The 12411-nt window shown below is 41.0% G+C and overlaps 1 protein-coding gene across 1 annotated transcript; it reads right to left on the bottom strand.

Annotated features, from left to right (window-relative positions):
- Positions 1 to 1606: 1606 nt before the first annotated feature.
- LOC140183660 (uncharacterized) lies at positions 1607 to 6869 on the bottom strand. The gene is made up of 4 exons (XM_072232127.1): positions 4548 to 6869; positions 2382 to 4373; positions 1797 to 2276; positions 1607 to 1681 (listed from the first exon to the last, which is right to left on the bottom strand). The coding sequence occupies exons 1-4, from the start codon at positions 6867 to 6869 to the stop codon at positions 1607 to 1609; spliced, it is 4869 nt and encodes a 1622-aa protein (XP_072088228.1).
- Between the last annotated feature and the right edge of the window lie 5542 nt (positions 6870 to 12411).

Below are 12411 nucleotides of genomic sequence, written 5' to 3'. Positions count from 1 at the left end.
CGGTCTGCCCAAGGCCGGCGGATCTTTGGTCTGTTCGAGGACTCCTACCACGGGTTCAAGGACAAGTATTTTAAGGTCCGCCCGGTCAAGGGTCGTCACCCCTTTTAGTTGTCTTTGGAAAAGGAGCGCCTCATCCCGACGTATTGGAGTTTCGGGGCGGGGTCTAATCCTTTTATCAAGGTTACTTATAAAGGGATGTTGGCTGTGGATCGACGAGTGGCCGACATATTGTGGGCGGTCCTTGGGAGAAACAATGTGAACCCACACCTCCTTATGGGTAATCGGGAGGCTGCCCGAGATTATATCCGTGAGTTTTTCTTGTCGTGTGGTCGCTTGCTTAGATGTTTCATTGTTGCATTTACTAACTTGTTCATTTCTCGGTTTGTTGTCTGTAGTGGGACTTTCTGCCGAAGTTACCGGCATGGACAACCTGTATCAAACCTTCCTTCAAGACGACGAGGGTGAGGAGACTGGAGGACCACAGGCGACGGTTCCTCCCGAAGTACCTCCTCCTGAAGTCGATGCGTCTGCTAAAGCTGCCACTCCGACTTCCGCAACCCCGATTCCTCCCGAGGTTCCTATTCCCGGGCACTCGTCTTCCTCTCGTCGGGAGGAGGAAGAAGAGCTGTCCGTTATCCCCACTCCCAAGAGACAGAGGTCCCAGTCTAGCCCTGAGGGGGTTTTGACTGTCATGGAAAGGAATTTTGACGCCGGGACATTCATAGACGCCCAGCTGCTTCCGGGCACAGAGGATCATTTCCATGGCACCGACCTCTCGGGGCAGGCTCGGTGGATGTACCGCACCCTTCTTCGTGGCGCGGCCATAGCCCGGAAGGCTGAGTTCGAACTTTCTGGTATGGCCTCGCTTCGTCGGAAGCTTGAATCCGCTGTTGATGCCAACAACAAGTACAACACTCAAGTTAAAACGCTTCAGGATCAGTTGGTTGAAGCGGGAAATAAGGTTGATGCTGCTGAGAAAAAGGCTGCTTCGGCAGAGGAGAAATTAAAGACTGTCGATGCCTCTGTATCTCGTCTGACGGAGCAGGAGATGACCTTGAAGAGCTAATTGAGTGCCGCGCAAAGTCGGGTGTCCGCTCTGGAGAAAGAGCGGGACGAAGCGGCGGCGGCTGCCAAGGTTGCTCGGGAGGAGGCCGAGTTGTTCAAGCGGAAGCATAAAGAGATTAAGGAGCAGGGCAAGAATGCAATTTTCGTAACTGAAGATGCCCTCAAGGCTCAAGTGAAGATTGTCTCTCCGGACTTCGACGTGTCGGCAATTGGTATATTCAAGACCATCAAGGATGGGAAGATTGTCGATATGCCGAAGAAATAGTGTTTGTACCATTGAACTTTTCTTTTTTGTTAAAACTTCGTATTGTGACTTTGGTGCCCGTTAATGGGTTTATGGGATCATTTGCCCGCATGTTTAGTTTCTTGTTTTACTTGCCGTCGATTTACTTCGTGTTTCCGTTTACTCGCGTTGGCCGTTTATGGCGTGCGTTCTTGTTATGGTCGTTTACCGTGTTTTTGATCTGAGGGGCTCCCGGGGTGATCAGTCCCGAGGCCGCGTATCATTGTTTTCCTAGTGTTCGCTCAAAAAAGTTAGGAATTAGGAAATAACATAGGCAAATATAGCATGTAGAAATTGGGCAGGTTCAATCATTGTAACAAAGACACTGAAGTGCTATTACAAAATAGATGGCTTAGGAATAAAACATCCTTAATTTATCCGCATTCCATGTCCTCGGGACCTCCTTGCCATTGAGTCTTTCTAGCTTGTATGCTCCTCTTCCGATTACCTCCTTGATTCGGTATGGTCCTTCCCAGTTCGCCGCTAGTTTGCCTTCTCCTGGGGTAGACGGGCCGATGTCGTTACGCCTCAGGACGAGGTCGTTTTCTTCGAACTTTCTTTTGAGCGCTTTGGCATTATAGCGTAAGGCCATTCTTTGTTTTAGCGCCACTTCAGCCAGATGGGCCGTTTCCCTGGTTTCTTCTATCAGGTCTTTCTCGACGGTTTCTTCTACTCCCTTCAAGAGTAACCGTGGACTCGGCTCTCCGATCTCTACGGGTATCACTGCGTCTGACCCGTAGGTTAGTCGAAAGGGTGTCTCTTTAGTGGAGGATTGCTCGGTTGTTCGATAGGACCAGAGGACCGAGGCTAGCTCGTCGGCCCAAGCGCCTTTCTTGCTATCCAGCCGCTTCTTGAGCCCTTGCAGGGTGATCTTATTTGCGGACTCGACCTGCCCGTTTGTCTGTGGGTGCTCTACCGATGAGAATCTCTGCTTTATGCCCAGGCCGATGAGGAATTCTATGAACTTTTTGTCGGTGAATTGTGTCCCATTGTCCTAGATGACGACTTCCGGGATACCAAATCGTGTTATGACTTGTCTCCACATGAATTTCCTGCAATTGGACGAGGATATGCTGGCCAGCGGTTCGGCCTCTATCCATTTTGTGTAGTAGTCGATAGCGACTATGAGGTACTTGACTTGCCCAGGGCCGACGGGAAAAGGTCCTAAGAGATCGACTCCCCACTGCGAGAATGGTCGAGAGGACGTTAGCAAGCTGAGCTCAGAGGCGGGTGCACGATGGAAGTTTGCGTTTTCTTGGCACTTGACACACTTCTTAATGAATTCCTTAGAGTCAGCCATCATCGATGGCCAGTAATATCCAGCTCGGATTAACTTCCTCGCTAGGGCTTTGCCTCCTATATGGTGGCCGCAGCATTCTTCATGGACTTCCCTGAGGACGTAATCCGTCTGGTCGGGGTGTAAACACTTCAGTAGGGGATGATTGAATCCCTTCCTGAAAAGCTGACCCTGGATGATGGCGTATCTGGCGGCTTCCCTTCTTAGCTTTTTGGCATCTTTTTCGTTGTCGGGGAGCTTGCTGTTTTCTAAGAAGTCGATAATGGGATCCAACCAGGAGGGGTTTAGCTTCGAGAGGTGTAGTGTGACTGCCGGCCCTTTCAACTTTCCTTGGATTAGAGAACGGTTACCCTCTCCCGGTTTGGTGCTAGCTAACTTTGACAAGAGATCTGCCCGTGTGTTCCTTTCTCTCGGGACGTGCTGGATCGCGACTTCTTCAAACTTTCGGCTCAAGTCTTTGACTTTTTCCAAGTATTTCTGTAACAGTGAGTCCCTAGCTTGATAGCTACCGTTCACTTGGGAGGTGACGATTTGCGAGTCGCTGCATATCTCCAACCTTGTTGCCCCGACTTCTGCTGCTAAGGTTAAGCCTCCTATAAGGGCTTCGTACTCTGCTTGGTTGTTTGAAACGGGAAAATCGAACTTAATTGACTGTTCGTATACGACTCCAGCCGGGCTTTCCAGGATAATCCCGGCACCCCCGAACGTCTGGTTGGAGGCTCCGTCTACATGGAGTTTCCACCGTGTGTTCGTGTCTTCGACCGGATCCCCCGCTACTTCCACTAGAAAATCTGCCATCGCCTGCGCTTTGATGGCTTGCCGGGGTTCGTATCGTATGTCGTATTGAGAAAGTTCAATCGACCAGGTCATCATTCTCCCCGCCAAGTCGGGTTTTTGGAGCACTTGCCGGATCCCTTGATCCGTTCTTACGACAATCTGGTGACTTTGGAAGTATTGCTTTAATCTCCTCGAAGAGGTTAGGAGTGCCAGAGCTAACTTTTCCAATTTGTTATATCTCAGCTCTGCCCCTTGTAGGGCCCTGCTGACAAAATAGACTGGTTGTTGCACCCTTCCTTCTTCCCGCACCAAAACTGCGGCCAAGGCTTCTCCTGTTATGGCGAGGTACAGGTATAACGGCTCCCCTTCTTTCGGCTTCCCGAGGACAGGTGGTGCCGCCAGGATTTCTTTAAAGTGCCGAAAGGCTTCCTCGCATGCGGGTGTCCATTCGAACGCCATTCCTCTCTTCATGAGATTGAAGAACGGTAAGGCCTTTGTTGCCGATGCTCCGAGAAAACGTGATAACGAGGCCAGCCGACCTGCCAACCTTTGGACGTCCTTGATACTGCCTGGGCTCTTCATTTGGAGTATCGCCTGGCACTTCTCTGGGTTGGCTTCTACCCCTCTTTGGGTTATCATGAATCCGAGGAACTTTCCAGCTTCCATGGCGAAAGCACACTTGAGGGGGTTCAGCCTCATACCGTGCTGCCGGAGGGACGCGAATACACTCGCCAGGTCGTTCAAAAGGTCGTCAGGTCGTGTTGTTTTTGCGAGGATGTCATCCACGTAGACTTCAACTGTCTTTCCTATGAGGTCGTGGAATATCCTATTCATCAGCCTCTGGTATGTTGCCCCCGCATTTTTTAGGCCGAATGGCATCACCTTATAGCAGAAAGTTCCTCCTGGCGTTATGAACGCCGTCTTGTCTTCGTCTGGATGGTGCATCGGTATCTGGTTGTAACCGGAGTAGGCATCCATGAAACTCAGATACCGGTATCCCGCCACAGCGTCGACGAGTGCGTCTATGTTAGGGAGGGGGAAGCAATCTTTGGGACACGCTTTGTTGAGGTCAGAATAGTCTACGCACATTCTCCACTTGCCGTTGTGCTTTTTCACCAAAACTACATTCGAGAGCCATGTCGAATAGTCCACTTCCCGTATAAAGCCTGCTTCTAGGAGGCTGGTCATCTGTCTGGCCACCTCCTCTGCTCTTTCCGCCGACATCTTTCTCCTCCGTTGGGCCACTGGACGTGCTTCCGCCTTGACGGCTAAATGGTGCGAGATGATTTTTGGGTCTATGCCCGGCATGTCGGCCGGCGTCCAGGCAAACAAGTCCCTATTGGCTCTTATCATTTCGACCAAAGGCTCCTTCAACTCGTGCGGGAGGTTCTTGTTAACGAACGTGAATCTTTCCTCTTCGTCGCCGATTCTGAACTTCTCTAGATCCCCTTCTGGTTCCGGTCTAGGCTTGTCGTCTACTCTGGCATCTAAGTCGGCTAGGAACACGCCGGATGCCTCCTTGGACTTCTTTCTTAGGGAGAGGCTGGCATTGTCGCAAGCGACCGCCGTCTCAAGGTCTCCCCTTATGGACCCTATGGATCCGTCATCGGTAACGAATTTCATGACTAGCAGCTTTGTGTTGATTATGGCCTCGAAATCATTGATCGTCTTTCTTCCCAGAATGATATTATAGGCGGTGGAGTCTCGGAGGATCACGAACTCGGCCATCGCCGATCTCCTGCCCTGGGATTGTCCTACTGAGATTGGCAGGGATATTATTCCGTCTGGTTTGATGAAGTGGTCGCCCAATCCAATGACCCCGTGTTGGTGAGTCGTCAGATCGGCATCCTTTAATCCTAGTGTGTCGAACACGTTGCGGAACATGATGTTCGAGTCCGCTCCCGTGTCAACAAGGATGCGCTTGACAAGACCGGTCCCCACTCGGGCCGTTATGACCACGGGTGGATTTTCCGGGACATCGTCGAACCATTGGTCTTCTGGGCCGAAAGAAATGAATGGAGGCTTCTTAGAGTTTCTCGTCGACGAGGAGGAGATCGACAATATCTTTGCGTCCTTCTTGTGTGCGGATCTGGATCTTGGTGCGGCGTTTTTGGCCGTCACTACGTTGATCACAGTGAGGCCGTGTTCTCCGCCTTCTGGCTCTTGTCGCCGCTTTGTCGAACGGGTTTTGCCTTCTTCGTCTTGGTCGCGGTAGCGCCTCCTCGGCTCCCTGATTAGGTGGGAGAAGGCTGCTAGTTTACCTTCCCTTATCGCTTGCTCCAGTGCGTCTTTTAGGTCAAAACAATCCTGCGTTAGGTGGCCGTAGCCTTTGTGGTAATCACAATAAAGGTTTTTGTTCCCTCCAGTGCGGTCCTTGAGTGGTCGGGGCTTCGGCAGGATTCCTTTCTCGGCTATTTGTTGGTATACTTCCACGATGGGGAGAGTGAGTGGAGTGTAGTTGGTGAATTTCCCGACTCGGGGGAATGTCCTTGGTGCCTTGTTTGGCGCCTCTTCCCTGGTTTGTCCCTTTGGCCTTTCCCCGTTGTCCCGTTGTCGGGTTTGATTGTAGCTGGGCTGCCGTTTGTTGGCGGCCACAACTCGGCTGACTTCCTCGTCGTTTATGTACTCTTTGGCTACCGTCTGGATCTCATGCATTGTCCAAACCGGTTTCGTGGTAAGATGTTTTCGGAAGTTCTCGTTGAGGAGGCCGTTTGTCAAGCAAAGACTGGCCACCGAATCGGTTAGGCCATCGATTTCCAAGCATTCATCGTTGAACCGATCTAGGTACCTCCTGGTCGGTTCTCCTTGTCTCTGGGTTACCCCTAGAAGGTTGATAGGGTGCTTTGCCTTCGCTATCCGTGTTGTAAATTGGGCCAGGAATGCGCGGCTGATGTCCGAGAAACTGTAGATGGATCCCTGTGGGAGGCCGTTAAACCACCTGATCGCGGGCCCCGCTAAAGTTACTGGGAAGGCACGGCATCTTACCTCGTCCCCCACACCCTCCAGATTCATCCTGGCCTCAAAGGCCGTGAGGTGTTCTAGAGGGTCTTGAGTTCCGTCGTACCTCATGTCCGTTGGTTTGTCGAAGTGTTTCGGCAACCGAACTTCGAGGATAGATCGGTGGAATGGGGTGGCGCCCATTATCACAGGTTGTCGTGTTCTCTCGGATCTCCCTTCCCCGTCTTCGCGATCTCTTGCCGCTCGGCGGGTTAACCTGCCCCGGGAGTAGATGATCGTGTCATTTCGTTTTCTCGGGATAGGAGACTCCTCCCGCGTGTTCTCCGCTTCCGTTCGGGATGCGGATGTACGCCGCGGACGGCTTCGGTGAGAGTCTTCCTCTTCGCTTTCGGGGGATGGGGTGTAGCTGGGATCGGTGGTTCGTCCGTCCCGCTCCCGGTCGGCCAACTGTCGCTCCAGGTTCTGGACCCTGTGGCGTAGCTCCTGCATTATTATGGGCTGTCGCCGCCTGTTCCCCCGAAGGGTCGTGTCCTCGTGTGCTGTTCTGTGTGTTGTCGGGGGGACCTCCGCCGCCCCCTTAGCGAGGCGACGGAGGCTGCCCCCTCCGCTCCGGCTGCTCGGGCTTGGTCTCCGGGACCCAGCACGACCTCCATTTAGGCAGTCCCCACAGACGGCGCCAATGTTCGGTTGTCGGTTTCCGGACGGGTCGGGTGATTATGTGAGGGAGTGAGAACGCCTCAACCACGGTCGTGCTGGAGTCGGGTTTGCCGAGTAGCCGAGTACGCGTTGCAGAAGGAGAATAAGGGGGGGTGCCACCTGCAAAGACACTCCGACGCTCTTGTCAGCAATGAGCAGGCGGGAAAATGGTTGGATGGGAGAGTGTGACGTACCTTGGGGGAAGGGCAGGTCCTTCCCCTTTTATACCGTGTCAGAGGTGGGCCCTACAAGGACAGGCCCACCTTCCTCGAAGCTTCCTCACAGCTGCGGTGGAAAAGCTGCCAAGGACGCGTGTCCGGGTCACGCAGTAAGCCGCGTGTGCACGACCTCTCGGGTCGGGTACTCAACGGGTCGGTCTGACCCGTAAGTGGCTTGGGTCAGACCGTTACACTATCCTTTGGAAAGGCATTTTGATATTCGCTGATCAGGTTGGGAAGAAATTGTTTCAATCTGTTTGCCAAGGTCTTTGCTATGATTTTGAACATTGCATTACAAAAAGAAATTGGCTTAAATTCCTTAGTGTGTTTGGGGTTTTTGAACTTTGGAATTAGATAAATGTGTGTAAAGTTGAGTGTAGACAAATCTTTCACTATTATTGAGCACTTTGAGAGCTGCTCTGGTCACGTCTTTCCATTAACATTTCATATCTTCTGTTAAACGAGGACCGATATGCCATCGAAGCTGAAGGCCTTGGTGGGATACATTTGTTTAAGGGCTTTGAGAATTTCTTCTTTAGTAAAATCTTCATCCAAAAATTCTCTATCTACTCGGCTAAGTCTTCCCCTAACAACTTCAGTAGCTTTTTGAATATTTTCTGTTTCTTCTGAGCTAAAGAGACTGTTGAAATAGCTTGCCATAACTGATTCAATCTTATCCTCATCTTCGTAGGTAATGCCAACATCATCTACGATAGCTTTGATCTTGTTTCTTCTCTTTCTTTGGAGATACTTTTTAATGAAAGAACTTGGTATTTTTGTTGCTATGTCTTAACCAATTCGTTCTTACCCTTTGTGCTCAATGAAATTCCTCTTCTTTTAGGACTTCATCAACTTTCGCCACTATTTCTTTGATTCGTAGTAGCATTTTTTCATTCTTGTTTCTGGAGTTTAGATCTTGGAGGTTGTTTTGTAGGTCTTAGACTTTTTTGGCCATATCCCCAAATGTTTGTCTATCCCATGAGTTAAGTCTATTCTCGCAATGCCTAATTTTGTCCGTGATAGTTTCTTGGTTTTCTCTCTAAGCCTTCTCTACAACATTCTTGTAGCTCTCATTGGTAAGTCAAAGTTCTTCAAATATGAATTTATGACTTGTTCTCTTTCTAGCAGTTTTTTGTCCTTTAATATTGACATGGATTAGGCTATAATCCGATCTATATTGATTGAAAAAAAAAAGCATCTTTTCAATCAATAATTACAAACACTCTATCTAGGTATTCTTGGATGTTATTAGCCTCACCTTATCCATTTGTCCATGTGAAGAAACAACCCATAAATCTTATATCAAAAAATTTATTTGTCTGAATTGCATCTCTAAATCATTGGCTTTGAGTGTATGTGATTGGATTTTTTCGTACTTTTTTGTTTGTCCTGGAACTAGATTAAAATCCTCATAAATTATCCATGATATATTGGATGATTGGCCAATAGTATTTAGCAAATCTTAACTTTCTTTTGTTTCTTTTTAGCCTTTGGGTATCTCTAAAAAGTCTGTTGCTCTCCAATTTTGTTCAAACTCTTTCATAGCAATTTCCATGTCAATATGATTAACATTGATTAATTTTAAGCGAGTTAGTAAATGAAAATTAGTCAAAGCATAATTACTTTATATATGCCACTCAACTCAATGATTTTATTCATGCTAATCTATTTTTTCTTCAATCTTTATGGATTTTTTTAATGTATTTCTAGCTCTGATATTCCTTAATTAACAAGAGAATCATATAAACTATCAATCCATAATCCACTATATAAAAGATTATGTGATAAAACAAATAATAAACTACTACAAGTTTAATTACCCGTTGCCATGCATGTGATAAGATTGAAATTATGATTTTAAATTATTTTTAAAATTAATTTGAATTATAATAATTTGATTAATAAAAAAATAATATGTTATGTATTGTTTGATTTTTTTTAATCTAGTGTTAATTACATTAACTCTAAAATAGTTATTAATCGGTTTTAATAATCTACTTTTTCAATAAATCAGACATATATACTGAATGTGATCATAAATATAATATAGTAATAGTCAAATCTACCAACAAATATATTGGCTATTATTACAATATAAAACAAATTAAATATAAAGGCTATTATCACTTATAAATCTATAAAATTGCACTGTCTTTGATTCGTGCAAGGGTTTACTTATCAAATAAACTTAAAATATGAACAAAAAATATTTATAAAATGGACCTAGAATTACTTGAAAGAATCATGGAAAATAATCAACTTTCCTTATCATCCATGAGAATCATTTCTATGTAGGTCGTCTTGTTCTTGTCAAATTTGGATGGGACTTTCCATAACCTTATAATTCTTGCCTTTATTTTTCAAACTTTTTCATTAAATAATCTACCATAGATAATATTGTTAATAGAATCATAGTTAGTAGCCCTTAGGTATGAGAAATAATAAATAAAAGAAGATCTATGTATGAGGTACGAATTTTCTAGATGATAAATAATTGTAATAATTCACTATTAATCCTTATTTATATATATATATATATATATATATATATATATATATATATATATATATATATATATATATACACTAATTATACATGATAATAATTAGCACATATTTTCAATGGAGATACTTGCTATAATTAGATGAAATTTATACCATTATATTTTATTAACCTTTATGATTAATTCAATAGAGATACTTACTCAATATATATATTATCGACATTAATTATATGTCAATATGTTTAGGAAAGAGCCAAAAGAGGAGATATAAATATATATAATATTATTGCTATATAGGAAGCATACATAAATTACTACATTTTTTTATTATATTATACAACTTAAAATTATAGTATCATTTTATTATTAATTCTAGATACTTGCTATAATTATATCAAATTTAATTATGACTCTAAATAAATAAAATAGATAACATTTAATATTATTATTTTTTTTTTTTACATTCAATATTTACTGTAATTATAAAAAATAAAATAATTAATAAAAAAATATGAGCAGAAAATAAAATATATTAATTAAAATTTAATTTGTTATCTAATTAATTTTGTGTCCATACAATATAACTTTACGAAAATGTTATGAATCACAACCTTTTTTATTCTATTAAAAAAAATACTATATATAACCTTTAGTAGTACAAAAATAATAAGAATTAATTATTGATATTGATATTAATCACAATTGATTATTGATACCCTAATTTTTAAAAAAAATATATTTTACCTTTTTAAAATATAATGCATGTACCATATAGACCTTATTATTATTATTATTATTATTGTTGTTGTTGTTGTTGTTGTTGTTGTTGTTGTTGTTGTTGTTGTTGTTGTTGTTGTTGTTGTTGTTGTTGTTGTTGTTGTTGTTGTTGTTGTTATTATTATTATCAAATTAAATGGGTCACGATTAATGTTTGCATTAACTATCTCCTAATAAAATTATTGCACTTGAATGAAAATTAGAACTATATCAATTGATATAATTAGAATGATTAAAAATATCGATGATTGATAAGTAATTTAATTACGCATTAAATATTGATTTGATATAATTATAATGAAGATATTTTCTTAAATTAATATAACCATACATTATTCATGAGCTAATTGTAATATAATTAGAATAAATTTATTTGAAAGAAAAAAAGAATTCATGTGTAATTTTTAAAAATTATAATAAATTTTTTATTTATATATACGTATATATTAATTTTATTAAATAATTCTATATAATATATATATATATATATATATATTACAGTAGTTTTTCTTAATATATATACATATACATAAATAATTATATATTTATACATAAATAAAAAAATATATGAATTATATTTTGTTAAATTCCATGTTACCGGTTATTAAAAACATTTAAATCACATATATTAATTATTTTTTGTTATAATTATTTTGTTTTATATATATAATTAATTTTTATTCAATAATTATGCAATAATTTTTTATTTTTTATATCCATATATATTCCTCCATCTCAATTCTATTATTTTTTTTTCTAACAATGATGTTTTAATTTGTTGTTTTCTTTTTCTTTCACGTATCTTTCCTTTTTCTTAAATAGTGATGTTTTAATATTTCTTTTTTTTAAATACAATTTCTTAATAATTACATTACTAATCTAAAATATAAAATGAGAAAAAAAAGATGATACATATATTCAAGAAAGAAAATAAACTTAAAAATTAGAAAAAAATTATATTAAAAAATATAAAAATAATATATTCAAAAAGAATAGTCGTAATATATAAATTGAGTCAAAAATTTAAATTTCTCTAAAACTAATTTAATCAAATATCAATATTAGAAATAAATTACTTAAATAATATTTAATCTATTCTACTCCTTAGACACGTATAGATTAGAGTCATTCCAGTAACGACAACCAACTGAAACAATATCGTAAATTCAAACATTTAGAATTCGTGCAAATTCAGACCATTTCTTTGTTCTTTGGAAACCTTCTGTATCCCTCATAGAGTTGAATCGCAATTCCTTTTATGGAAAAAAGAGTTATGGATGTGGCTTTGATGTGTTGGGGACCAAAATTCGAAAGTCACTATTTATATCTGAGTGTGACACCCATTAAACACAAAAGCCAAATAAAATAGTATCTCTGGTTTTATTCTCATATAATTCTAAATCAAAAGTAATAATGACTTATTTAATTAAGCATTTATGATAATTAATAAGATGACCATTATATAAGTCATTTAATATAAAATAGCTTAATTTACGATTATAATTAATATATGTATTGCGCATGAATAGATTAGAAAATAATAATTTCATAACAAAATAATCATTCAATTTGAATTATAATTAATTGATTGATAGAAATTATAATAAATTGTATGATATTTAAATAATTAACCAAATTAATTAGTTGATATAATTAATTTATTATATTAAATTTAATGAGTTAAAAGAAATAAATCAAAAACACCATCAGAAACATGTCACGACAATTTTATCATTAAGTGCAGAAATTTAATTTTTATATAATAAAATAGATAAAATAGATATTTACAGATTATTATATTAAACACAGACTAAAAAAAATACACTAAACAAAATA

Source organism: Arachis hypogaea, chromosome 1, assembly GCF_003086295.3.
Source record: "Arachis hypogaea cultivar Tifrunner chromosome 1, arahy.Tifrunner.gnm2.J5K5, whole genome shotgun sequence".
Classification (NCBI taxonomy): Eukaryota; Viridiplantae; Streptophyta; class Magnoliopsida; order Fabales; family Fabaceae; genus Arachis; species Arachis hypogaea.
This window is presented reverse-complemented; position numbering and strand designations above follow the sequence as displayed.

Bases quoted from the DNA above. Each gene is read 5' to 3' on its own strand.
- LOC140183660 (XM_072232127.1), bottom strand. From the start codon at position 6,869: ATGCAGGAGCTACGCCACAGGGTCCAGAACCTGGAGCGACAGTTGGCC. The intron at 4,374-4,547 runs GTAGTTTTGGTG...GGTTACAACCAG, and splicing joins ATTCGACATGGCTCTCGAAT to ATACCGATGCACCATCCAGA. The intron at 1,682-1,796 runs GTAATCGGAAGA...ATTTTGTAATAG, and splicing joins GACCATACCGAATCAAGGAG to CACTTCAGTGTCTTTGTTAC.